This window comes from Juglans regia, chromosome 6, assembly GCF_001411555.2.
Source record: "Juglans regia cultivar Chandler chromosome 6, Walnut 2.0, whole genome shotgun sequence".
Classification (NCBI taxonomy): domain Eukaryota; kingdom Viridiplantae; phylum Streptophyta; class Magnoliopsida; order Fagales; family Juglandaceae; genus Juglans; species Juglans regia.
Window position 1 is genome coordinate 36,669,985 of NC_049906.1, and position 27,812 is coordinate 36,697,796.

The window sequence follows — 27,812 nt, forward strand, 5'->3', positions numbered from 1 at the left end:
TCTCTCTCATCCCTTTGTCCCTTCCTTCCCTCTCTTTTTCTTCTCTCATAATGAGTTCTCCCTTTAGACTAAGCATAGGAAACACCATAAACTGTTATATTTTATCTGTTACAATGAGGATAGAATAACTGATAAAAAAAAGTACGAGGAAAAATCAATTTGCACCGACTTCATTAGAATATTTAAAAAAAAATGCAAATTTAAAAAGAAAAAGAAAAGAAAATGCTCATAATTCTCAACATTTATGAAAACCAAAAGAAGAAAAATCATGTCTCACAAGCACCTTGCATGGTATTTGCTTTTTCCCCAGAAGATGTTGAAGTAAGTAATTATTAAGAAGTTTATTTGCTTAATTTTCTTTTATGGGTTATTTATTTTCTTTTTTGCTATTATTGAGTAAACCTGACCCTACCCATACAGAATGGCTGCTACTCCATGAAATTTTTGGGGGTATATTTGTTGGAACCTCCCTTATATATAGCTAGTACCTGCAATATTTATGGCATAAAATATTGATTTAAAGCCTCCACGTGATTAATTAAGAGTAGTGGACTCTGAAAATAATTACTCATTAACATAGCATGCATGCCTTGTAAAAAAGAAAAATCAAGGTTCAAATATTTTCTAAAAGACCATGCTTGCTAGTTGCTTGAGATCATGAAGCATGTGTCCTGCCTCAGCCTGCCTGCAACAAGGTAGGAGGATTGAATGAACTTTTTTTTTATTTTTCATTTCACATGGTCCAACCAAAAAGTCAGGCCCCAACCAAGATTGGAGTAGTAGTGGAGGAGTAGCTAAAACCTAAAAGGCATGGTCGTTGGTGGTGATAGTTTGATAGGTACGTACGTACAAGCAAGCAGCTAGTGCTTAAACAAAGCCATAGCTAGCAGCCACAAAGTAGTAGTTTCGCGTGGTTCACACTGGCATTAATTCACTTGCATGCATGCACGCACCAACCCCTCATATTTATATACATTTATCTATACTTTTATAGTTAGATGCCCCACCAGTCAATTCAAATTCATGTTCGTAAATCCTTGCTCGTATTTAAATGAACCATTAGTCAAGACCAAACCTCCTAGCTCCTTAATTGGGCAGTCAATCTTTCCAATTACTGTTTAGAAAAAGAATCTTTCAAAGTTTCGAATGCATTTGAGACTCCAAAAATGAAAGTACTTAATTATATTGTGTTTATCTCTCAATGCATTTGAGAATCCAAATCGATCAGATAAATTAGAGAGAGTCTCAATGTTAGTATTTTGCACAATTTAAAACAAAACTATTCTAAACTTTTGTCATGCCTCCAAGCAGATAAAATACTTTCAAGAGACGAACTGTCTTTCAAGGATTGAGATATTCGAAAAACATTTCATTTTGAAATGAGAAATGATATTTACAGTCATGGAGTGCATAAGCATCACACAATCCCTTTGAAGAAAGTGAGTAAATACGAGACCCACATGAAAATGATAGCACAACGCTTGCATTCTCCACAACTATATGTAGCATTAGTCAGATTGGGGAATGGGATCTCCCAGTTCCAACACAACTCCCCAATTCCGTACAAAATAAGCGTGGCCCTAGCATTCTCAAAAGCTAGTACGTATCTTTTACCTGATCAATCTAGAAAACGTGACCTTTCAAGGCTTTCCTAATTTCTTAGGCCCTTACTCAGATCTAAAAATTTTGCTCTAAAGAAAAAGGAGTTTAAAATGTGAACAAGCCAACCAACTCTGAAATAACGAGTATATCGTCTACCAGTTATACATAGATAGCTCTGAAAATTGACAAAGACAAGTAACTTCAGAAACTCCTCAAAAGTTGGGACATACAACTGCAAAACTGAAAATTGAATATCTTGCCTTTCATAATATCAAGTGTCTGTCACCATGAAGAATGAAAATGTTTGAGCTACATAAGGACCAATCTCTCGATGTAAAACAGAGCCTCTCTTTTCTAATATTTTTAATTTAATGGGACTTCACATACTCCTGGATAACATTGTAACCCTCTGTCTGCTCTCCAAAATCCTGCAAAACAGATGAACACAGTTTGAGGGGAAAAGAACATGTCTCTGCGTTTTACCTATACTAACACAAAGGAACTGCATTGCTTTCCATGGTCAAAGTAGATCAGGTTATGTAATTCCCCCCCCCCAAAACAAACCAATCTTTTATTTCCCATAGAATATCAACTCAAATATCCACCAACCAAAAGGATCAGATCTGGAAAAAGACTAATGACATTCCATGGATGTGCCTTTACCTTAACTACAACGCAGGAGCAACCAATAACCTTTCTCGCTTTCCCTTCAGAATCAATTTTACACAACTGTATGCACAAATGAGACAGAAAATCAATATAAAAGTTGATCATTACTAAGCAATGGACAAATCAGCCCAACAATACATGTACTAAAGCAACAGAAGACAGTAAAACTATGGGTATAAAGTGAACGACTTCAAGACATCCATGTGTCTCAAGCATGTGACCAGAATCCTTTGGATTAATAATTTCCACAATGAATAAGTACACAGTGAATGGCAGATTACCAATTTCATGTTAAAAAAAAGTATATCTGCAAAAATAAAATACATTTACTAAAGAGCACAGCAGAAATCAAAGTGGGATTTGAAATTCAATACACCTTTATCATATTCATTCACCTCAATCATACTTCTCTCACCAATGTGAGAGCAGGGCATCACGATCTCCCTCACTCAAATCTCTACCGTCCTCAACAGGGTAAACTTCACATTGAGTTCTCTAGTAACATGCGGTATTACTAACCCAACTATGATACCATGTGTAACGATCTAAGGAAAGTTCAAGCCACATCTGAACTTATACTCCAAACGAATTAGTCAATGTTACAATTAGAGTTCCTTGAAATCATATTAAAGCCCAATTCGATCTAGTAAGTAACTGATGGGGGGACTTGACCGTCAATACACCTTTATCATATCCATTCACCTCAATCATACTTCTCTCACCTAAGTGAGGCTTAGTGAACAGGGTATCACAACCAATTAGGAAAAAAGCGGGATAAAATTCACTGCCTATTTATTTGGAAGTGCTCAAATCACTCATTTATTTCTCAATTTTAACAAATAACTAATATACTGAGAGATCAAAATCCCATGTCCAGCAACTTTTTACTATCTATACACGACGATTTTTGTTTTGACAAGTCTATACATGATGAAAAATAAATGACGTTTATAATAATAATTGCTAACAAATCATTCAAATCAGTATAAAATAACTAGCAAATGGAAAAACTAAATATCACTTACACCAGCCCACTCGCCAAGAGTTTTAGCACTAGGCACTGTCATTAATTTGACACTGTGATCGGCACAAAGAGCCTTCACCAGTTTAACATAATCTGGCTGGTCGCAATCCTCAGCTAGTACACAGAGCTGAGCAGTATGCTTTTCAATCACCTTGGCACCTTCATGCAGCCCTCGTGCAAGCCCACCATGAGCGAGTGACTTCCTCAGCACAAGCTGCAAGGCAGTCGTGATATCCATGGTTTCACCCAAAGGTGCGGGTGTAGTCTCGGTTGCAACAGAACCTTCTTCTCTGTGTCATCCCAAAACGGAAAATGGTGATACATAAATCCAACAATGCACACACAAATAGGAAAAACACTTTTAGAATCAAACATTACTGTCTAAAGAGAGCACAACAAAAAAAAGTAACTGCTAGAAAACCACATATTGCAGAATAAAAGTTTTTACCAGGTTCTTAAGAGGCTGAGAACTTCAATCCAACTCCTCAAGTACCCAGTAATTATGGTAAAGAATTGTTAAAAATTGTGAAGCTCACAAAGGTTTACTTTGTAAAACTGAAGCTATGTGTCCACTTCAATGAAGATTGAAAGAAACTAATATTTTCTTTTTTACAAGTAACTAATATCATTACTATAACATTCATTTCTACACCCCATGAGTTAGACTAGTTGAGATTTTATGTCTCCAGCTATAACAAACTCTTATTGCAACAAGGAGTTAACCTAATCTCCAAAAAGTCCATGAAAACCCATGACGTGAGCTGACTAAAAGTAGCTCAAAATCACCTGGAAATATTTCCAGCATCACTACAATCAGAATTAGACTACATAATAAACATATGCAGCATCTAAATAGTTCCACTGTTAATGATTCTAAAGGAACAGGACACTAAAGCCACGTGCTATATCGTCAATCAAGCTAGCCATGAATAAAATTGGAGTAATCACTAATGCAAATTTTTTTTTTTTAATGAGTGAAAAGAAACTTTTATTGACAAGTAAATAGGAATAGCCCAAGTATACAAGAAGTATACAATATTATACATGGTTTAAATTATTTGAATTTCTAAACCAATATACATGGTTTAAATTGTATTAAAATGAATAACAAAAGCAAACAGCAGTCAAGTTTTTTTTTTTTTTTTTGTAACAAAAAAATTAAGAGCACAGCACAGAAGTGGAACAAAAAATATTCTCATACCCCGACATTTCTGGTTGATGGTCAGACAAGATGTCGCTTTCCTGGTGCCAAAAAAGAAAAACAAATTTTCAACTAGAATAGCAACTCATAAAGTAAGGTGCAAATTAATTCGAAACAATCCTGAGATATTGACATTGAATACCAACTAAGAATTACAAGCTTAACAGATTTCTGAACACACCTTTATACCAAGGGTTTCTAAAGAAAAAACAGAACCGCAAGCTCTAATTCTCAGAGAATATAAGCATTCGATTAAAGAAACGGTCAGACAACGTCAAAATATAAATTAAACCTACTAGATGGGATTCATGGCACAAAACCAGTGAAACTGTATCAAAAAGAACATACAACTCATGATGACAATTTTATAACTATAAGACACCCACTAATCATTTCCACCCTCTTCCTTGCCTACATGCCTTGGGTTTCATTCTATACTGCACGTTATTGTTTGTAGTTCTGAACGACTTCTCCCACTCTTCGGATAAGAATTTGTCCTTTCTACTCCCAGAAACAACCATAAGGAATTCCAATCCTAACCAAACAGAACCAAAGGATTTGCTTCAAGCTCCAATCTTCTGTGCTGCCCTTTCAGTAGAACTATGTCTAGAACATCAAAGGAAGTGCAATTGACAAAGCCATTGTATCTCACATCAAGGTATAATTGTTCACTTATCATTCCGAAACTTAAAAATAGACAACCAATCTGTTTGAAAACAAAATCCTAATGTTGGTCACGTGCCATTTTGGTTTCTCACAGAACCCAGATAAGGAGTAAGGTCAGAGCTCCCAAAAAAAAATATTTTCGACGTTTCTTATAGTTTACTCCGATGGTTCTCGGCAACCAAACAGAGCATCCAGCTGACGAACCCATAACTAAAAAGGAATCCAATAGAGTAACTAACTGAACAGAAACAATGGATTTGAAAACAAGGAGCTGACCTTGAAGAGAGTGTTATACAGATCTGCACTGATATGTACTCGCGGAGGAAGGAGGGAACGATTGCGCCGCGGTTTATTAAAGGTCAAGGATGAACATATATGAAAGTCGAAGCCCTAACGCCTTAGCAAATTCTAATTTACTATAATGCCCTTCTCATTTTCACCAAATTTTCTATCTAAAATATATTTAGTGCCATAAATACACTGAACAAAATTAACAAATTGGGAAGGTTTATGGATTGAGAGTGCTGGAGCCATAAATGATTACATGAAATTAATATCATAAATTAATAAACTATGATTTTATATAATTTATTAGAGCTTTTTTATATTAAAAATAATTTTATAATTTGACAAATTATATCAAATCACATCAATTTATAAAATTATTTTCTGACTAAAATATTTTCTTTAAGGTTTTAATTATTGAGGAGGGGAAGACATAAAAAAAATTTAAGAAACACAAATTTTGTAGAAGAAGGTTTACGTATTAATATGGTTTAATGTGATCTAATAAATTATAAAGCTCTTTAGATTGTAAAATAAATAACACGCATTATATTAAGTTATGCCAACACGTAAACTCATTTGTATAAAATTTATGTATAGACCTAAATATGATTATTGGTATGATATATTTCTTAATAATTGATATTAAATATTAATAAAATAAAATTGATAGTTTAAAATGATCCATTTCTGCTTATATGAATCCCTTAAATATTCAGTTTACAATTTAGATAACGAGAAATGGTTTCAACAGTTAGGATGTGTAAATTTTGTGTGTTTTTTTAAAAAATTATTAAATTTTAAATCTATATAAAAAGAAATTTATTTTTTAATAATAGATCTCACTAATTAAAAAAATGTACAAAATTTACGCATCAAAACATAATATTTAGCATTACTCTTAAGAGTTATTCTACTAGGGAAAAAAATAAAAATAAAGCAGATGTATAATATAGGAACCATGAATATAATTTGAAAATTACTAATTTTTAAAAAAATGAATAATTATCAAATTTACATAAAAAGTTAATTTTTTAATAATAATCTCACTCGCTTTTAATATATATGCACAGTTGTTACATAATTTAACATTGTATATTTCTCATAAAAGCTCTCGTTTATTTTTACAATCATTATTATCTCATTTCTTTTAATAATTACAAATTTTTTTAATTTTTTTAAAAAATAAAATAAAAATATTATTAAAAAAATAAAAATAATATTAAAAGAATATATTTTAATAATATTTTAAATAAAAAATTAATTTTTATTTTATTTGTAAAAAGAAACGAAATCTCTCTTGTTATAAAACTTTTTAGTAACTACACTTTTTGGCCGGTCGTCGTTTCGCTCAGAGTCCATATTTTATAAACAAAGCAGCTGCTATAAACTTGTAGCAGATACGTTTCGTCTTCAGAATCTGCGACCCTGGCCATCATACACCTGAAAATCCCCAAATTCCCAAGTTCTTCAATTCACCAAACCCTAGCTCCCAATTCCCTCTAAATAAAAATGACTCTCCAAATCTTCGTCCAATCCCCTGAGCCACAAATTCCCTCCCAGACCCTTACCCTAACTCCATCTTCAACACAAACCCTCCACCATCTCAAGCTCTCTCTCCTTCCCAAACCCATAACCGAATCCTTTTCCTCCTCATTCTACTTCACCCTCAATGGCAAGCCCCTCCCTGACTCCACCCTGCTCGAAAGTCCCCAAATTGCCCCTCTTTCGACTCTGGTTTTACGCTACAGACTTTCCGGCGGTGGCGGCGATGGTGGTGCCACCGGGGCCGAGTCCCGCGATTGCTATCTCAACATGTACGCGGAGCGAAAGCCCGATAAGGTCGACCCCAACGAGCAGAAGCTATCTAAGTGGACAAATTGCGCGCTCTCTAACGAGCCATTGAGGGAACCCTGCGTAATCGATCGGCTCGGTAATGTTTTCAACAAGGAAGCGCTTGTGGAGGCGCTTCTGGGCAAGAAATTGCCCAAGGAATTCGGGTATATCAGGGGCTTGAAGGACATGATTACAGTTAGGTTTTCGAGGGTTCCAGGGGCGGCAGAATCAGATGAAAACGCGGGCGGCAGGACGCTGTTTCAGTGCCCAATTACCGGGCTCGAGATTAACGGAAAGTATAGGTTTTTGGCTTTGAGGAATTGTGGGCATGTTTTGAGTGCGAAGGCCTTGAAGGAAGTGAAGTCCTCGGCATGCCTTGTATGTCACGAGGAGTTTCAGGAATCGGATAAGATTGTGATAAATGGGAGCGAGGAGGAGGTGGCGGTGTTGAGGGAGAGGATGATGGAGGAGAAGGCGAAGGTGAGGGAGAAGAAAGTGAAGAAGAATGGGGAGGAAGGTGTGGGATTGGAGATGTCACGTTTGAGTGGTAGGAAGCATGGGATCGATGTGAAGGCGGTGGAGACGGTGGCTTCCGGTAAATTGGATGCAAATGGGAAGTCTGCCAATGGTGGGGTGGTTAAAGAATCACTGAAGCGATTCAAGGCAGGGGATATGGCCCCGGCGAATGCTACCAAAGAAGTGTATGCTTCGATATTTACATCGTCTAAGAAGTCAAATTTTAAGGAAACATATTCTTGCAGATCTCTGCCGCTTGGTAGGAACTGATGCTTGGTGGTATGGAGTATAACGATGTCTTCTCTTTTGAGCTATCTTTGGTTTTAGTTTTCAGTTCTTGTTGTAATTGGACTTGCTCATTTATAGAAAACATTGATTTCTTGAGGTTGCTCTTTGCATCCTTGTTGTCATGTCATGTGTTTGTTGGCTTTGTGATAAATCATATGTACTTTTGTTTTCTTGAGTAATTGGTAGCCACTCTGGTCTGAAATTATTTTCACATATTGCTGAAAGAAGTTACTCAAAATTGGGATACAAACCAAAGAATACTGGGTTTATTGACATGTTTGACAAAGTAAGGGGCGTTTGTTTGTATATATTGACAAGTGAGTGGTGTATAGGTTCCAGATTGAAATGTTATTATTCTTGGAAAAAAAATCATGATTTCTAAAACTAGATATCAAGCCGACACCAAGGGATGAGACATTCTAGTCTTGACAGCATTTTTTAAAGGAAAACCTTCAAATCGGTCGGGTGTATATTTTGCTTTTACACCCACCAATGAAAACCCAACACGTAGTATATTCAAGGTAATTACAGTGGGTCGGCCTTGGGTTTGCTCTCCAATGGTCATCAATTCAAGTCCCCTTAGGCCACTGGAGGTTTACTTGGTCGTTAACTTCAAGGCCCCTGAGAGATAGCTCAGTTGGTTTGGCATTGGGTTTGCTCCCCAATGGCCACCAATTCGAGTCCCATTAGGGTCACTGGAGGTTTATCTGGTCATTAACTCCAGAGCCCCGTGGGATTAATCGAGGTGCACGCAAGCTGGCCCGAACACTCTCGATTATTAAAAAAAAAATTATGGTGGGTCAGCATATGAAGTAACCCTCTCCCTTTTCCCTTCCCCTCTCTCTCTTTCCTCCTTTCCAAAATCCGTCTTCTCCCTCTGAAGCCCTTCTTCTCCCCTGAAGTGATTTATGTCTTCTCTCTCGAAGCTCTTCTTCTCCCTTAAAGCTATTTTCGTCTCAGCATCTCTCCGATTCGAAGGCCTTCTTCTCCCCCGAAGCCATTTTCTCTCTGATTCGAAGCATTTTTCTCTCTAATTTGAAATCCTTTTCTCTAATTCAAAGACCTATTAAACTCATCTTCATTATTGCAGGCAATAGCAGAAGCCCACCCTTAGCGTGACCAACATACCCTATTGCCCATCACTTGTCCTTGCATAGTTGTCCAACCCCGAAACATACTTTCATTCTTAACATAAAACTTTCTATACCATGAGCATGCCAATCTATATATTAGACTAACGCCAAAAGTTCAAGCTCTGTGTAAGAATTATTCTATTTGCCAAAAACCAGTATGTGTATAAGACAAGCAATGAAAGGGGGCCAAAATATCAATTCCGACAGTATATTGATGAGCAGGAGAGCAGGTCACGAGGTGGGGGGAAGAGAAAGATGGAGAGAGAAAGAGAGCGACGGAGGATGGGGGAAGAGCATAACTATAAAAAATAATAATCACGTGTACGAGTCCATGTTGTAATTTGCTACATCTCCTACGTGGTAGCTTGTGATTTGCTGGTGTAAATTGAAGCAAATCACGAGACCAGCCTCAACTTGCTCTCTTTTTTAAAAGGACAGAGAGCTTTCAAATTTTAAACCCTACCTAGTTTTCAGAACTCATTTATGCAGTCTTGACATCTGAAATTAAATTAATTTGAACCACACAATTAGTAACAGTTGCAAAAAGGTAAGCTATGAAAAATGTCTGTGGAAGCTCAGCAGCATGAAGTTGGAAGAGAGCTTTCATTATGATTTGGACCGTTTGGTGTTGCTCTTGTATATATATCCCTAAAATTTGCAGCATTCGCATGGATTATGCCTATTTCTACCGATAAAAAATTTGCTTAATCATCAAAGAAAAAGAGAGCTTTCGTTGAGTAAAAGTTTGGAACAATCAGCGAAAAAGAAGAGAAGTGCTTTCATTGAGAGTCGAACTCAAGACCTCCCGCTTACTAAACGGGTGCTCTAACCAACTGAGCTATGAAAGCGCTGTCTGCTTCGTCTTTGAACTGTTTAATAATGAATGACAAAAAAGGAAATATCTTATAGGACCCATACTTAATTCTGGGCCCAATACAGTGGGGTCCTTAAAATTAGAAGGGCCTAGGTCCTTCGAGAGGATATGCAGGGAACTGGTGCAGAAGACCCTTAAATTTTCTAGCTTTTTGACCCATTATTTACTACAATCTCATCTACCTTGGCAGGTGAAATGTTCTTAAATGTTCTTTACAGGTGAAATCTTTCTAGAAAACCTGTTATATGCTTAACGATGGTTATTTGTAGTAAAAAAATGGAATGTAAAACAACAATTTTAGTGTTAGTATATGAGTAGTGCAGCGGACCTGTTACCTTAGTTTCAAAATTGGCCGGTACCGATCCGGTTTCCGTTCTATATTTTTTAGGATCGGATCGATTCGTTTTATTATATATTTTAAATTAGTTTTTTTAATATTATATATAATTTTTTTTATATTATATATAAGATAATATTATTATAATTTATAACATAAAATTTTAATCTTAAATATGAAAATTTATTTGACCATATGCTTTAAACATAAAATATATATATTAATAACATTTTATGACCTAATAAATTTTCAATATATTCTTTTTGATAAGTACATAGTAAATTAGTAATACTAATACACAGTAATATATAATGTATATTAATTATAATTTATATTTTATGACCTAATACTAATAGTCTAATGCTATATTACTATTAGTAATATACTTTAAGTCTATATATAAATTACTATTAAATCACTATACTAAATAATTATATATGAAATAATGATATAGTAATACTGATACTACTAATACTATCACTATCAATTATATAGTTATAAGAAATTAAAATCACTATAACAAATACTAATATATTGTTATTCTAATCATTATAACTAATATTAATATATATATATATATACTAATATTATTATTAAAACGGAAAAATCAGACCGAACTAGTAAAATCGGAGGTACCGATTTAAGAGGATAACTGATACGTAATTAGTTTTCAAAAATGCAAAATCGGTACATACCGGTTCGGTCTCAAGTTTTGTTCAAAACCTGACCAAACCGGATCGGTTTCATCCCTTACTAGTGCTACATATATTTACACTTCTACGATAAATTTTATCCATTTTCTCATTTTTAATTTGAATTTTGAATTTTAAATTTCATAATATCTAATCTATAAATAGTTGTCACGTCGTCGTCAATACGTATTTATTATATGAGTAAAAATGGTAAGTATAAATAGCATTTTTTTCTTTCTACAAATTGATTTGAATTTTGTTTTTGTGGAAAAAAAAAATATTGGGGTTTCTCTATACTTCTATGAAGTTTCGCCTCTCAAAAAATATTATGGCACAGTCAGCATGCTTGGTTTCGATTACTAGTTCATCCCCATTGTAGGTTATCATATTGCAAAACTCAACTGCCATAGCTTTTCAAATTTTTTGTTCTCTCTCTGAGCTTTGAGCTTCTGAGCTCTCTGGCTTGACCTTCGTCATTTTTTACTTCTTCAGCTAGTATCATGGACATGGATTCTCTTATACAACAAACAGAAGCACTCTCATGGGAAGATCTAAATCTCAACCTAGCAGAAGATCCTGCAAAAGAAACAACTGAGTTGGCGTTAATAGGAAGGATTGTAGCAACAAGACCTCTCAACAAAATTTCATTGCATGCCACTTTCAAGGCAGCATGGAATTTTCTCAAAAAATTTCACATTGAAGATCTGGATGCAAACAAATTCCTTTTCACTTTTCAGTCAGCTAGAGACAAACAAAGAATTCTAGGTCAAGCTCCTTGGAATTTCGAAGGCCATCTTCTGATCCTCAAAGATTGGCCAGCTGGTTTAACCTGGCAAGAGATAAGCCTAAACTCTTCAGTCTTTCATATTCAAATTCATGATCTTACTCTTAATCATACTACTGTTGAAAATTCCATAAAGATTGGAAAAGCAATAGGAATATTACTGGACATTGATATTGATCCAAACTTTGGTATCACTTGTAAAAAGTTTGTTAGGATCAAAGTAGAACTAGATATCAATCATCCACTCAAACAAGGTTTCTGACTTGCTAGAAACAATAATATTGATACTTGGGTTTCCTTCAAATATGATAGGCTCTCTGATTTTTGCTATGCTTGTGGTAGATTGGGTCATTCTCAGATTTTCTGCAATTTTTTAAAAATTATCCCTGATCCATTATTATATGGTTTGTGGTTGAGAGCTGAATATCATGCTTCGGGAATTTTTATCCCTCCTCAGCAAGATCAAACTTCAATTCCTAGATCCACTCATCCACGAAATCTTCATGAAGAAGGGAACCTCATTGAGAATTTGAGTTCTACTGATGCTATAGAAAGACAAGGTACTATGGTATATCCATCTTCTGTGGTTTTTCAAGGACCGACTTTTGTTAATGTTAATAGCAAATCAGTTGCTATGGCTTTAGAACAAGATGTAGAGAACAACAAGTTAAATCATCTCTCAGATATTGGTAATATTGGAAAAGGTCTTTTAATCGATGACCAAGGAAAGCCCTCCAGGTTTTCATCCTCTGAAGCTCAAATGACAGATAAAGTTTTAATTGATGAATCACAGTCTCTACTGCATAATTATAAATTTAGAGATCAGAATATTAAAGAATCCATGCCAAAGTTAGAAGATATCACCTGGAAGGATACAATCGGAATGCATATAGATCACGGTGGCGCAAAAAATCCTGAGAAATCAACACTTGCAGGTCACGGCGGCACCAATTTCCTGAAGAATTCGACATTAGCTGGCGGTCATTCTCCCTCAAACTCACTGTTCACAATCCCTGTAGCCCATAAAGGAGTTTCATCTGCCAACCAACTCTCTTTTAATTCGGCAGTTAATGCATTCCCATCCACCATATTTACTTCAGTCAATCTGGTCCATACCAATCTGCCAGAACAACAAATTCACTATAGCAACATGATGCATTCGGTGATGTAAAGTCAAGCTTACCCTTCTACGTTGTCATCCGAGGAATGGTCGGATTTGAGAAGGCGGTTTCATGCTTCTACTATTAGCTTCAAAACTCATCAAGCTAAATGGGTCGAGCCTCTTATTTCGAGACAGTCAACTTCTACTACAAAGGGCTTCAAATCTAGTTAGCCTTTTATGGGTATTCATGATTCTCAAGCTACACGTGAAAACCCTATGCTTTCACCTATCTTCAGCTGCTCCATACCCGATGAAACTAAGATCTCAGATTCGGTTCATACTATTTCTGCAACTCAATCTTCACAATGTTGTGCTTCAAGTTCATTGAAAAGAATTATGGTTACAGCATCTGCAGAAGATCTGGATATTAAAAGCAAAATTCCAAAACTTATGAAAGATGCTATGGAGATTAATCTTAGCAAGGAAGAGAAAGATATGGCACACATGCTACTTTCTATGAAGTCAGAGGCTACTGGGAAAATTCAAAAGAAAAAAAATCCTATTAAGACAAAGCCGTACACTCGGGCTACATCAAAATTAGGTTCATCTGAAAAGAAAAAAGAAGCGGGGGCATCAAAGCCCTCATAGACTCAATGAAGACACTTGTTTGGAATTGCAGGGACTAGTTCGACCCAAAGCAATTAGAAGTCTTAGGACTAATATAAGAAAATATAATCCGGATATTATTTTTTTGTCGGAAACCATAGTGCCTGATACACGCACCCATAGTATAGTTAATATATTAGGTTTTCAAAATTTTGTACAGTTCCCAGCCTCCGGGAATAATGGAGGCCTTTTGTTGTTATGGAGACCGGGTATAGATATAGAACCGGTGCTTGTAAATACTAATGCAATTTCCATTTTGATTTACTTTGAACCTTCTTTTCATCCTTGGTTAGCCACTTATGTTTATGCTCTTGCTAGATGGCAATAAAAAACATCTTTTTGGGCTAATTTGGAATCCATTCACAATTCTTATCCAGGGCCATGGTTATGTATAGGAGATTTCAATGATCTCATGAATCAATTAGAAAAAATAGGAGGGCGGCCAGTTATTTCTTCCTCTTCTATTGGTGGATTAAAGAATTTAATGACCAACCATGGCCTAATTGATATTGGTTTTTCAGGACCTACTTTCACTTGGACTAATAATCGTCATGGTAGAGCTCTTATCAGAGAACGACTTGATAGAGGAATTGCAAATGCACAATGGAGATTATTATTCCCTGATGCTACTATTGAACATTTAACATCAGGAGCATCGGATCATCACCCTCTGGACAAAAGAACCTTTCAGCAGCATAATCATTCAGGAAGCTTGGTGCAAACAAGTAAGTGGAAATCCTTATTTTACTCTCTGCAGTAAGATTAAAGGTACAAAGGAAGTACTCAAATACTGGAACAAAATACACTTTGGGAGAATACAATATAATATTCAGCAATTGGAATTAGAGATCAATGATATCCAATGTGCTCAAAGAAATGCTTGCAATCTTCATCAAGAACGTCAATTGCAAATTAAGCTTCAAGATCAATTGAAATATGAAGAAACATTATGGCACCAAAAATCAAGAATTAATTGGCTCACCACCTCGGATCTAAATACAAAGTTTTATCATCAATCGACGACAATCCAAAAGAGAACTAATGGTATTGACTCTATAAAGCTTGGTCCAGGAAACTGGACAATGGATCAAAATACTATTGAGTTAGCCTTTATAGATCATTTCAGGACTGTCTATACATCCACAAATCCTATTATTCCAACAGAGCTTGATGATTTACTCCAACGACAAGCATCAGATCAAGATAATGCTATCTTAACGGCAGTTCCAACTAAAGAAGAAATCTATGGGGTGCTCAAACAAATCCCAAATCATAAAGCTCGAGGCCCAGATGGTATGACAGCTCTTTTCTATAAGCATTACTAGAATATTATCAAAAAAGAAGTCATTGCAGCAGTTCAAAATTTTTTCCAAAGTGGGAGGATACTGAAACAAATGAATCATACAAATATTGCTCTAATCCCAAAAGTGCCAAATCCGAGTTCGCCGCAAAATTATCTGCCAATCAGCTTGACCAATGTCATCTATAAAAATTCTGGCTAATCGGCTGAAGACAACACTTCCAAGTATAATCTCTCCCTTTCAAACAGTTTTTGTTCTGGGTCGCAATATTAAAGAGAACTCTATCATTGAGCATGAGCTTTTTGATCATCTCAAGAAGTTGAAAGGGAAGAAGGGCCAAATGGCGATCAAGTTAGATATGGAGAAAGCTTTTGACTTTATAGAATGGAATTTCCTATTTGCAATGATGAAGGCTCTAGGTTATAATAGTCAATGGATTAATCTAATCAGAGAATGCATTACGACGACATCATTTTCAACTCTTATAAATGGTTCTCCGAGAGGTTTTTTCAAAGCAGGAAGAAGACTTAGACAGGGTGATCCTATCTCACCTTTTCTATTTATATTATGTACGGAAGTTCTATCAAGATTAATTGTCAAATCAAAGGCCAACGACAACATAGAAGGCATTAAACTTTGCAGAAATGGTCCGTCAATTTCCCATTTATTCTTTGCAGATGACCTCATCATATTTGGGAAAGCAAAAGAAAGTGCAGCATGATCCATATGTGTGAATCTGGAAAAATATCAAGCATGGTCAAACCAGCGAGTCAATAATGGAAAATCATCAATTTTCATTATAGGAAATACAAATCAAGCAACAAAGAGAGCCATTCTTGGGAAGTTGGAGTATAAGGAAACTACATCCAGTATGAAATATTCAGGAATTCAAACCTCGTTTGGTAGGTCCAAGAAAGAAAGCTATAGAGAATTGCTGGAGAAGATCAATCTTAAGCTAGAAGGATGGAAGTCAAAACTCTTATCACAGGCAGATAGAACGATGCTAATTCGCATAGTGGCAAGCACAATTCCCACATATCAAATGTCTACATATATTCTACCAAAATCATTGTGTAAATTGATGAATACAAGCTTTAAAAATTTCTGGTGGGGAATAAAGAAGGATCAAAAGCACAAGCTTTATCTAAAGTAATTAAGGGTGTAAATCCAAACCGGAAAACCGGTCCGGACCGGACCGGATTTACCGGTTTTGAACCGGTTCTTGGAATGTGAAAACCGGCCGGTTCCGGTCCGGTTTTAATATTTTTCGGCCCGGACCGGTTGATAAAAATATATATAAAAAAATAATATTTCTATTATTGTATATATAAGTTTTATACAAAATATTATATATATATATATTAATATATATATAAGTTTTATATATTATGTATAATTATAAATTTTTATGTGAAATTTTTATATCTAATATATATAATTATATATTCATATATAAAATAATTTCTAATTATAATTTATAAATTATTACATAAAATATTAATACTAAATCACTAAAAGTTTATAACTAATATTAATAGTCTAATATAGACTAATGACTATAGTTATACTTATAATTAATACTACAAGTTTTTACTAAAAGTTTATGACTAATACTAATATTAAATATATAGTTTATAAGTAACACTAATATATAACTTATAACTATACCAATAGTCTAATATTAATACTATTATATAGTTTAATATATTATTTAGCTATACTAATAGTCTAATATTAATACTATTATATAGTCTAATAGATTTTTTTAGTAAAAGTTAAAACATATTTTTTTAATAAAAATATAAAACAGATTTTTTTAAATCAGTTTTTTTTTTTTTTTATAAATATTTTTAATGACAAATTGTGAAATTTATATTTTAAAAAAAACCGGAAAACCGGACCGGACCGGACCAGAAACCGGTAAAACTAGAAGTACCGGTTTATGAGGGTAACCGGTGTGTAATCGGTTTTGAAAAATACAAAACCGGTGCATACCGGTTCGGTCCTAGATTTTGTCTAAAACCGGACCGAACCGGACCGGTTACACCCCTAGAAGTCATGGAAGTCAATCTGTCAATCGAAAAAAGATGGAGGCTTGGGATTGAGGCTGATGGAAAATATGAATATTGCACTGCTAGCCAAGACGGGATGGGAAATGAGTCAACCAAGTACAAATATATGGCACAGTCTTCTTTCAAAAAAATATCTGCCAACAAACTCTTTTTGGAAGGTGTCATAAAAAACTTCAGATTCCTATTTTTGGATAAACTTATTGCAAACACGACGAGTATTAGAAAAATGTATGTGCAATCAAATTTTTAATGGTAATTCAGTGAAAGTCTAGTTTGATCCATGGATTCCTTCTTTGGAAAGTTTTAAGCCACTTCCGCTTAATTCTTTCATTGAATTATCACATTCTCTTAAAGTTTCTGAATTCATCAACAATACAACCCACTCTTGGAATAAACAGAAGATGCTTAATTTCTTCCAATGGGAAAGTATCAGAGAGATTCTTAAAATACCATTGCCTCGTTCAAACTTCAGAGAAGATAGCAATATATGGATTAAAACTCAATGTGGGAAGTTTACTATCAAAACAGCTTATCATCTGGCAACAAATATTGATTATGCTCTTCCAGTAAGTTTCCCTAATTTTGAAATTGAGAAGCTTTGGAAACTCAAAATCCATGATCGCCATAAAATTCTTTTGTGGGAAATTCTCTGGGATTTACTTCCAACTAGAGGAAGGCTAAAGAACTTTATACCATCAATGCCTTCCTTTAGTTGCCCTTTGTGTAATGAGAAAGAAGAAACACTACTACATCTTTTTTTGGAGTGTTCTGTATCAAGAATCCTATGGAGCCAAAGCAAGTAGCCACTAAATCTATCTTCTTTGGCAATTATTACACAACAGGATTGGATATCTTTCATTCTTAATCCAGAGCTAAAGTTGGGATTAGGCTCACAGGATTTGCACCCTTTTCAGCTGTTTGCAGTTCTGATATTGGATTTCACTTGGAGATTGAGAAATGATATAGTCCATAATTAAACAGCACTATCTATTAGGAAAGCTATAGATCAATTGGATTTCCTTTACTAAGAATCTCTATCTGCTTGGTAATTGAAACTGAAAGAAAAGCAACCACAACTATGACAAAAACCTCATCTCAACACTGTAAGTATTTCCTTTGATGCGGCAATTAGGACCTCGTCCTCTTTGGCCTCTGCAGTTAGTCGTGATTCTGAAGGAAGTGCAATTGAAATATGGACAAAATAAATTGAAACAACAAATCTAGTAATAGCATAAGCAATTGCGACAAGACTGGCAATCAATATGGCTAATCATTTAAATTTTTCAGATGTCACAATTGAAGGTGATTCTCTTCTTGTAGTCTCAGCAATTCATGGGTCATCATCAGTCTGGCAAATTTCTTCCATAACTGAAGATATTGCTCTTACTATGTCCTCTCATAAAAGATTGTGTTTTAAAAAAATAGATCGATCTCAAAATTGATTTGCACATTCTGTGGCGCAATCGACCGCAACCAATAGTATAATTAGTCGCATTCGAGTAGCTATTTTACCTTTTAGTATTGTACTTGTTGATAATGACAAGGATCCTCCTTATTCTATAATTGGAACCTCTTATTTATAAATATGCAAGCTTGATTAAAAAAAAAAAAGTTATCATCTCGAACTAAACATAAAAACTTTTTTTTATCTTTTTACAAATGATTGAACAACATTAGAGGATCTTTTAGTGAGAGAATCGGACAAACGTCATCATTCTCCTATGACAATTTAGTCTTTATGATTTTGATCATTAACCTTCATTTTATAAATGCTTATGTCATAATTTTAATGCACATTTTTACATTTTATTATATTTATAAGAATAATACTATATAAAATTTTAAATGTACAAATCGCACGTGCTTTATTTTTTAAAAAATAAGAAGATTTATTATTAAAAAGTTAATTTTTTAATGTGAATATTAAATTTATTAACTTTTTTTAAAATGACAATAAATATGCGAGACACGCATATCATAAAATTATATATAAAATTATTCTATTTTTATTCATGATAACTCTTAATATATATATATATATATATATTTATATATACTCTAAAGATGCTATCTTATTGTCTTATTATTATTATTATTATTATTATTATTATTATTATTAGACAACTTCTACATATACAAATAAATTATATAAAAATAAATTTATAAATTAATATAATTTTATGAAATTTATTAGATATATTTTTTAATAAAAAAAAAAGAAATTTATAAGGAGTATTAAGTTATTATTATTAACATTCTCAAGAGCCTAATAAGTACCTCAACATAAACGTCAAAAATAAAAGATTTCTCAGGGAGGAAATATAAGCACCACACAACGAGAGCCAGCTTCTCGTCTCGAAAATATCTCTCCATTGTCTGTAACCCATTCTGTTCTGTTTACGATGTAAAGACGTAGGCAGGCTATACATTTTGGCCTGCATACAATTTTATCCAACAGCCTTTTCTCCGCCATTTTACTCTTTTATATATTTTTCTTCCTTCTTTCTTTTCTTTTCTTTTCTATCTGCTAAACCCATCTATCTTTCCATCCAAAAACCTCCTTTAATAAATTTGAAAACCCCCAACTTTCTGGAGAAACGCCTGAAAAATCCCCACTTTTTTCGAGAAAATCCCTATTTCCTCGCGACCCAATCGTCACCAGCCTCTAATTTACAGAAGCACTTCACGGATTTTGAGTCTTGAGGTAAGATTTCATTGTCTCTGTCCGCCTTCCTTCTTTGACTCTTGTCTTTCATTTCTGGTATTGAATGCTTGGATTGGTTAGAGGTTTAGATCTTTCTGAAGCTTTTTAAGATATGGGTTTTCCTTGTTTTGATTTGGGGTTCGGTTTCTTGGGCTTTTTTCTGCAGATATAAGGGTTGGGTCCTGTTGGTTCATTGTTGTTGGTTCCAAAACTTGTTGTATTGGCAAAAGGTAAAATGTCAATTTTGCCGAAAAGCGATTCGATTCACATCCGGGAAGTTTGGAATGATAATCTTGAAGAAGAACTTGTTTTGATTCGGAATATTGTAGACGATTACCCTTATATTGCAATGGATACTGAGTTTCCAGGGATCGTGCTTCGCCCTGTAGGACAATTCAAGAGCAACGTTGAGTATAATTACCAGAACCTTAAGGGCAATGTTGATCTCTTGAAGTTAATTCAGTTAGGTCTTACTTTTTCGGATGAGAAAGGGAACCTTCCCACTTGTGGGACTGATAAGTATTGCGTGTGGCAATTCAATTTCCGGGAATTTGATCCCAGTGAGGATGTGTATGCCAATGACTCCATTGAGCTGTTATCCCAGAGTGGCATTGATTTCAATAAGAACAAAGAGAAGGGTGTTGATGCTCGTTGGTTTAGTGAATTGTTGATGTCTTCGGGGATTGTGTTGAATGATAATGTCCATTGGGTTACTTTCCATAGTGGGTATGATTTTGGATACTTGCTCAAGTTGCTTACTTGCCAGAATCTTCCCGATACGCAGTCAGGGTTCTTTAATCTGATCAAGATCTATTTTCCTGTGCTTTATGATATCAAGCATTTGATGAGGTTCTGTAACAGCCTTCACGGCGGATTGAACAAGCTTGCGGAGCAATTGGAAGTGGAGAGAATCGGTAGTTGTCACCAAGCTGGTTCGGATAGTTTGCTTACTTGTTGTACTTTCATGAAACTGAAAGAGAGTTTCTTTAATGGGTCACCTGAAAAATATGCTGGTGTATTGTATGGTCTTGGTGTTGAGAATGGACAGGGTACATACTGAAAAGAGAAAAAAAAATACTATAAAAAAATAATAAAAATGAAAGCTATTTGTTAAGAATACATGTGTGTGCTAGTTTCCCTCTACTTGCTTTCTATTGTGAGTACTTGCATATTTTATGAAGCAGCAACATCATTGTTAATGATTTAGCTCACAATGAAAGAAGCAACATCATTGTTAATGATTTAGCTCACAATGAAAGAAGAATTATAATTGTCACTTGGTTGACTTTATTGTTCTTCTACCTTCCATACATACTAATAGAGGATGCTCGGGATTCTTTGGAAATTGGTTAAAAGGAAGCCATTCTCATGTATCTGTCACACTTCTACCTACCAATATGAACTTGGGGTTCAAGGTTTTTGCCGACTGTTAGGCAATTAGCATGGTGAAAATAATTTTTTCTTGTGTAATGATGATTTACCCAAGTAGAGAGACGGGGTAGATAGGATGTGGTGTTTACTGCTATCTCTGACTGCGCTCTGCTATAACGACACTATTAAACATATGAAAGATGATAGAGCTGTACTGCCGGGTTACTCAGTTTCTGTGTGATAATGATGATTGTAACACCTTCGCCTGTTTAGATAGTGCAATAAGATGGGATGAGTTGAGATGATCATTGTGAATAGTAGTGATATTGTTGGTTGCAATGAGTCGAGAGGAGATGGTTTTATCTTATCTCTGTATCCAAACAGACCCATATCTTGATTGCCAAATTGTCGAAATGCTTCCTTGTTTAAATGTTTGATTGCGCTTGGTTATTGGAACAACATGAAACTCTTTTGAAAGACATTTGCAGCATATATTCAATATTAGATTTCCGAAACAAAGAGTTATAAATTTCATAATACAAAAGAACAAATATTTGGCCTTTACCTTCCAATTTCGAAAAGGCAAAGCTGGGCACTGCGCTTTACAACCTGTGTTAAATAGAGTCATCGCGTACTTCCCCCGGGGGGGCTCAACTGTTTACCATTTTTGCTTCCAGGCATTAAACTGAAGCATGTCTCCTCCCAGTCCCAGCAAGAGCACTTGCTAGCCTCTCTCAAAATTGGTTTCGTGTCGACGATTTTTATTGGGTAGATCGTTCGTCCAAATTCATGGAAGTTATGTGATTGGTACTTTTTATTTCCGCTGAAACTAAAATCCTAATCTTACTTACCGAGTAATGCTACATGCAGTCGTGGAGTGCACAAACATCGTGCAGCCATTTAAAAAAAGAGTATTGTCTACTATTAAAAATTTAATTTTTTTTCATGTAAATCCCGTATATATTCACTTTTTTCAAAATGATTGTGCTTACGCACTCACGACTGCACCTATCATTTCTCCTTATGGCTGTGTGATAAAAAAATCAAAAATAAATAAAAGGAGCTCCCTCCATAGATTACCTTCAAATCCATTTGCAAGTTTGTGGCATGAAGTGGAGTATATATCAATACAAATCAATGATAGACTCAAATTGGCCAGAGTGACAGAATTGGCAAGTGAATGGCCAAAAATGTTCCAGAGTCCATCAAGTCGTTCGAGAGCATTAACATATATTCATCACGTTCTTGCTAAGCATCCAAACATTACATGTAATAAATCCTGGCACATACATTAACCTAACCTCGCTTCTCTTCGTAGTACCTAGGAGAATGACCAGAAAACAGATGAGAAAATTGTGTAGAAGGTTTCACTAGTCACCAAAACTACAAGAATGGCTATAATATGCTAGCTTATGTAGCAATGATGCCTCTATACACATTATGAACCTAGACAGAAAACATCTTTTTTAGTCTATATACATGATGTGTTTAATTCAAGGATAAACATTATAAGTTGATGTAAATCAAACATGATGTATCACAAAACAACTGGGAATAAAGCACATAGAAAAGAGGAATTTAATGTTAACTACAAATGCCCATTCACGCTTCAAAATTCCCCGATAAAGATTAAAAAAAAAACCCAAGAAAAAATATATGAATAATTAAGTTGTATGGTGAGTAATGTAAAGGATGTGACTGGGCCAACTATATCTGAATTCAAAGAACAAAATGGTAGAGTATGCATAATGCACCCAGAACAATAGGGATAACCAGCTAGAAAACTTTTTGAACTAAAGCTACGATTAAGTTTATGAAGATCCAGTACAAATATATACAGTATAGATTGCGATGCCATCTTATTTAAAGAGTGCACCATCACAAACCACTTGCTTTGAAGCAAGTTTCTCCAAGCTGCTGCTTATTAGAACTAGCTATATGTTCAATGATATTTGGTAACTGAGCTAATGACCATCATGCCCCGCATTTCTCGTTCAAGTTGGATGGATGTATACATGCATATCCTTAGGCTGAGTAGACATTGTATGAATCTCAGAGGATGCCACCCTACTAGATGATGAAGATCCCCAGTAATCCTGATATTACCCTATTGTAAAATTATACTGACGTAACTCTAAACTACTGTTCTACTTCCTTTCCTTTTTTGGCTTAGGCATCCAGTCGCCTATCTTGGCTCCAATACTATGCCTTTTCAACCCAATCTAGTTTTTAACCAACCTAAAACTCCCCATCACAACGAATGTTTCAAGAGGATGATAATTGGCTTGTTTGGAACAAAAGGAACAATGAGTGTGGAAAACCTTTTTTATCAACTGCAAAACATTTTCATTGCAACACTAAGCAGCCTATATTTCCAAACAACAGGGTGCATCATCAGCTTGTGAAAGGGAAAGCAGTCGTCTTTACCTCTTCAGCAAATTTTATCAAAATGGTAGTCCGGGGTCGCTGCTGACCTTCCATTGGCACAAAATGAGCTGTGACAACAGCTGGAAAACCAGCACTGTCCAAAACACCCTTCAAAGATAAAGAAAAAACCCATCAGGGCTTTCCAGCACCTAGGCTTGTTAATAGGAACAACAGCAATGAAGCACTTACCCTTACTATTCCAGCGACAAACGCCCCACAATTAAATGTTCCCATGTCTTTTGGAATCGAAATAAATCTGCAGCCCCAATTAGTGCATTAGCTGGACAATAATGTAAACTTACAGACTCAGCTAGTTTGTAGTATTTACAATATAAACTTATAAGAGCCGGGAAATTCATTACCTGTTAACAAGGAGCTCCTTTTCACTGATCATGTATTCATCTTCATGTTCGGTGCCTTTCTCAAGCGAGTCAGCCACCTAATATGATGACAAATAGAAGTTGGTAAGATTATTGCTGCATTTACGCATTTCACAGAACTTAACTTTCATGGTCCATACAGAAAAGAAGTAAAAACTAGTTGGACAATTCTGACCTGAGTTGTGTATTAACATAAATGAAGATGCATGGATACCCTTTTTTATATAATTACAATGAAGATGCATGGATATCATGGATAACAGTCAACACTATACTTCTTTCCTCTGCTAAGTCAATGGGGAAGCAGAGATGATATTTCATTCAGTTCAAGCAATAGCACCATTTACGTTATTAATGAAGTCTAACTGTTACACGTGAAAATTCAGAATCATCATTCAAAGTTTAAATGCTACGCAGTCTTAAATTAAATTTTCACCAACAACTAATCGGATACCCATACTGAGTGAGTATAGGTGATGAATGGGATCTCACATTGTTTGGGAGGGATAAGTTATTGCATTTAATAATGATTTGAAGGGGCTCCAATGGTACTATTGACTAACCCTTTTGGAGTATGGCCCAAATGTGGCTTGGGCCTCCCTTGAGGCATTACAGATGGTATCAGAGCTAATTCTAACTAGAAATGTGAGACTTGAGTTGTGCCACCTTGTGATATCCTATATTGAGTGAGTATAGGTTGTGAATGGGGTCTCACATTGCCCTTCTCTTTATAATGATTCTAAAAGGTTCTTATTGTACTATTGACTAGGTCTCTTGAAGTATGGCCTAGATGTGGCTTAAGCCTTCCTTAGGGTATTACAACTAATTCATCCATAGATATTCATACCATACGATTAAGGATTAAATACAAAATTAGCTCATGTGGCTCACTTAAAGTCAAATTACTCTTGTACTTTTTAGTTGAACTTTTTACTCTGGTGGCAAAATTGATCAATTGATCCCTCCGTCAGAATTCTATTAGTGATCTATTAGAGATGCCATGCTAACCGATGAATGTTTCACAAGTGTCACTTGAAAGTCCACATTCGGATCTGCGCCACATGTATAAAAATCATAAAAATGTAAAAAAAATCCAGAAAATTAAAAAAAGAACCTAAGAAAAAACTTTAAAAAATAATTAAAATTAAAAACAGGAAAAAAAAAACACTACAAAACTAGAAAAAGTCCTACCGGGACCAATGAGAACTATAAGTCAAGAACAACTTGCTCAAAACAATGGTGCCATAACCAATGAACTCTTATTCTAACACAACATTCAAACAGAAACATACTCCATTTTTTCCACAAAATAAAGCAAAATAGCATACTTCATCTTTCCAGCAGATAGAGCATCATATCATTTTCAGATGGTATGATGACTTAAATCAAAAGCTTTTGTGTCAAGCACAGCTAAGATGATATGAATGATTTAGACTGTTGACCACAGCATTCAATCACTGACCAACAAAATGAAATACTATGTATTTCTTAAAATTCAAGGCAATGAACAAATGGGAAAAGATTAAAAAATAAATAAAAATAAGCATTCACCTTTCCAAATAACACCTTCCACACTGTACTGTGTACAAAGGAGAGAATGCCCAGCAATCGTGTTTCCCTTCTATTTCCCTGTGGCATTAAGAAATCCATCTTCATACCATTCATTCTAACCTCATGAACCTCAATTGAGGACATTCTTCAAACCCACAATAATAGTTTACTTTGCTTGATAATGAATCCATTACGGCAAAATCACAAAAATACTAGAAGGGATGAGCCTGAAGAACTTCAACAGTGTCCCATACCTTATCCCTATGGCAAAGAAGTTCCAAAACTCGAGCACCGACAGCATAGCCTGCATCCTCCAGCCTGATCCATTTACCATAAATTTTTTCAACATTCACACAAGGAAAATTCCAAGAAAACTCAATGTAAGCAAACAATTTATTATCTGAAAGTTTCTACTCATGCAATTCCAAAGGGGCTTTCGTTTTTTCTTTACCTTCGAATCTAATCTCAGACTTCAATCAAGTTATGCTTTGTTTATCCAGGAAGTGAATACGATTAAAAAAAGAAAGAAAAGGAAATTAGAAAAAATATATAATGCCAAGTTTCTCACTTCTAGCACAACAAAACATGAGCGTTTTCAACAATTGATCAGAACCATTCAACCTAGTAGAATCAAGAAAATCTCATTTTTTTGAGACAGCAACCCTTACAAAACTTCCATTTTTATCATCAATTCTCTAGACAGCCGATCAAGAGCTTGTTACAATGTAATCAATTATAATAACCCGAACACAGTACACATATACATGAAGAACGCAACGACTAATTCGCCGTATTTTAACAAGTTCACCTTCTTTCTAACTCGGCGATATTGTCCACCTGTGTCTGATTATACTGCACAAGCTCCGAAAACAAGAAGGCAAACGCACTCAAACTCACCTGTAAACAAAAGCACATTCTTTTAAGTGAAGAATTCCAAAATTCCAAAATTCCAAAATTTGTGAGCCAGAGATATATAAAAAGTTTCCAGATTCAAACGCTTTGACACGGTATCTTTTGTGAGATCTAAGAGGAATTTTGAAAAGTTACAAAAAAGGTGGATAAATATTAGAGAAAGAGAGAGCAACCTCTTGCTTGCCCTTGGCAAGGGGCTTGTCGAGAACGTTGGAGTACTGCTTGATCTTCCCTACTCCGATCATCGTTTGTCCCTCTTCAGCTTCTTCTCTCTCTGTATTTTTTTCTCAGATTCAAGGACTTCCAAGATGTGCGAGTGTTCGTTTACTTATTTTCCTATTTTCTATCTTTGCTTATTTTGATGGAAAAGAAGTGGCAAGGAAGTAAAAAAATTCATTTGATATCCCAATTTCATATTTATGGCACTATTTCCATTTATACCCATGGATGATATTTGTAAGGATTGATGATTTATTATTAATTGATAGAATATATTATTTTATATTTTATATGGTCAACGATAATAAATTAGATAAAAATTATATTTTTATAGTGAATTTTTGTTAGATTTGACGTTGTTGGTAAACGGAATGGGGGATTGGTAAGTTTTGAAAATTCGAGAGTTCACTTTGATGTAATTATTAGTTTTAGATGGGAGTGGATAGCGGGGGCCCGCCCCCCGCTACCCCGCCTCCACATGGGCGGGCGGGCTACCCCACATCGCCAATGCGAGGGCAGGGGCCTCCACCCCACATGAAGGACCCATAGCGGGGGCGAGGGGCGGGCTGACCCCAGCAAGGCCCCCCCCCCCCCTCGGCCGCACCTCGCTGCTCATCCTCTAAATTTATAATTAAAAAATTATTTTTTATATTTATATAAATATATACAATTTGTTAAAAACTTGAATTCAAGTTAATGGATTGCCTTAGCCTCCTAAGCCAACCATTATATAGGACGCCAAGGCAATACAATAGTCATTATTAAGTTAGTTACATATTGTCCTACTCAAGTATTACATATTATTATATTAGTGTCTAACTTAATTATATACTAAACCTAGTATTCTATATTTAATTTATTATACTAGTCACTAGTGATTATATATTATATATTGGAACGCTGGTTATTATACATTACTATTATATGTGTAACATCCCGTATTTTAGTGTATTTTTACTGAATAATTATTTTTATTTATTCAAAAATTTATTCTCTTGTTTTATAATTATTAAATTTTATTTGGGTTATTTTTATGATTTTTAATTTTGTGAAAATTAATTTTTATGTACTTTCTTAATATTTATTTATTGTTGTGCATTTAAATTGTTTTTCATACTTAATTAATTACTGTGGGATTTAATTATTTCAATTTGACTTTACCAGTACGTTTTAATTATTTTATTTAACTTGTGGTTTTGA

The 27,812-nt window shown here is 34.9% G+C and overlaps 4 protein-coding genes and 1 non-coding gene across 5 annotated transcripts; 2 read left to right on the top strand and 3 right to left on the bottom strand.

The window, feature by feature from the left end:
- Positions 1-1,706: 1,706 nt before the first annotated feature.
- On the bottom strand, positions 1,707-5,566 carry LOC109012893 (40S ribosomal protein S12-like). The gene is made up of 5 exons (XM_018994782.2): positions 5,439-5,566; positions 4,497-4,537; positions 3,297-3,585; positions 2,266-2,331; positions 1,707-2,030 (listed from the first exon to the last, which is right to left on the bottom strand). The coding sequence occupies exons 2-5, from the start codon at positions 4,502-4,504 to the stop codon at positions 1,971-1,973; spliced, it is 423 nt and encodes a 140-aa protein (XP_018850327.1). The 5' UTR covers positions 4,505-4,537; positions 5,439-5,566; the 3' UTR covers positions 1,707-1,970.
- A 1,207-nt stretch (positions 5,567-6,773) lies between these two features.
- LOC109012894 (replication termination factor 2) lies at positions 6,774-8,262 on the top strand. The gene has a single exon (XM_018994785.2). It carries the CDS (start codon positions 6,960-6,962, stop codon positions 8,067-8,069), a length of 1,110 nt encoding a protein of 369 aa, XP_018850330.1. The 5' UTR covers positions 6,774-6,959; the 3' UTR covers positions 8,070-8,262.
- Positions 8,263-9,994: 1,732 nt separating this feature from the next.
- Positions 9,995-10,068, bottom strand: TRNAT-AGU. Its single transcript has one exon. It is a non-coding gene; the product is annotated as a tRNA-Thr (tRNA).
- A 9,278-nt stretch (positions 10,069-19,346) lies between these two features.
- Positions 19,347-20,869, top strand: LOC109012896 (probable CCR4-associated factor 1 homolog 7). Its single transcript, XM_018994790.2, has 2 exons — positions 19,347-19,752; positions 19,919-20,869. The coding sequence occupies exon 2, from the start codon at positions 19,988-19,990 to the stop codon at positions 20,810-20,812; it is 825 nt and encodes a 274-aa protein (XP_018850335.1). The 5' UTR covers positions 19,347-19,752; positions 19,919-19,987; the 3' UTR covers positions 20,813-20,869.
- Positions 20,870-22,173: 1,304 nt separating this feature from the next.
- LOC109012897 (trafficking protein particle complex subunit 5) lies at positions 22,174-26,742 on the bottom strand. The gene is made up of 8 exons (XM_018994791.2): positions 26,567-26,742; positions 26,290-26,378; positions 25,736-25,799; positions 25,482-25,559; positions 23,913-23,989; positions 23,740-23,806; positions 23,551-23,658; positions 22,174-22,444 (listed from the first exon to the last, which is right to left on the bottom strand). Exons 1-8 carry the CDS (start codon positions 26,636-26,638, stop codon positions 22,415-22,417), a joined length of 585 nt encoding a protein of 194 aa, XP_018850336.1. The 5' UTR covers positions 26,639-26,742; the 3' UTR covers positions 22,174-22,414.
- Between the last annotated feature and the right edge of the window lie 1,070 nt (positions 26,743-27,812).

Excerpts from the sequence above, each read along its gene's own strand:
- LOC109012894 (XM_018994785.2), top strand. The coding sequence starts at position 6,960 with ATGACTCTCCAAATCTTCGTCCAATCCCCTGAGCCACAAATTCCCTCC.
- LOC109012896 (XM_018994790.2), top strand. The coding sequence starts at position 19,988 with ATGTCAATTTTGCCGAAAAGCGATTCGATTCACATCCGGGAAGTTTGG.
- LOC109012893 (XM_018994782.2), bottom strand. Across the intron at positions 2,332-3,296 it reads CTCTTGGCGAGTGGGCTGGT|TTGTGTAAAATTGATTCTGA; the intron begins GTAAGTGATATT and ends TTGTGCATACAG. Across the intron at positions 2,031-2,265 it reads GCTCCTGCGTTGTAGTTAAG|GATTTTGGAGAGCAGACAGA; the intron begins GTAAAGGCACAT and ends TCTGTTTTGCAG.
- LOC109012897 (XM_018994791.2), bottom strand. The coding sequence starts at position 26,638 with ATGATCGGAGTAGGGAAGATCAAGCAGTACTCCAACGTTCTCGACAAG. Across the intron at positions 25,800-26,289 it reads ATCGCCGAGTTAGAAAGAAG|GCTGGAGGATGCAGGCTATG; the intron begins GTGAACTTGTTA and ends TAAATGGATCAG. Across the intron at positions 22,445-23,550 it reads TGATAAAATTTGCTGAAGAG|GTACTACGAAGAGAAGCGAG; the intron begins GTAAAGACGACT and ends TCATTCTCCTAG.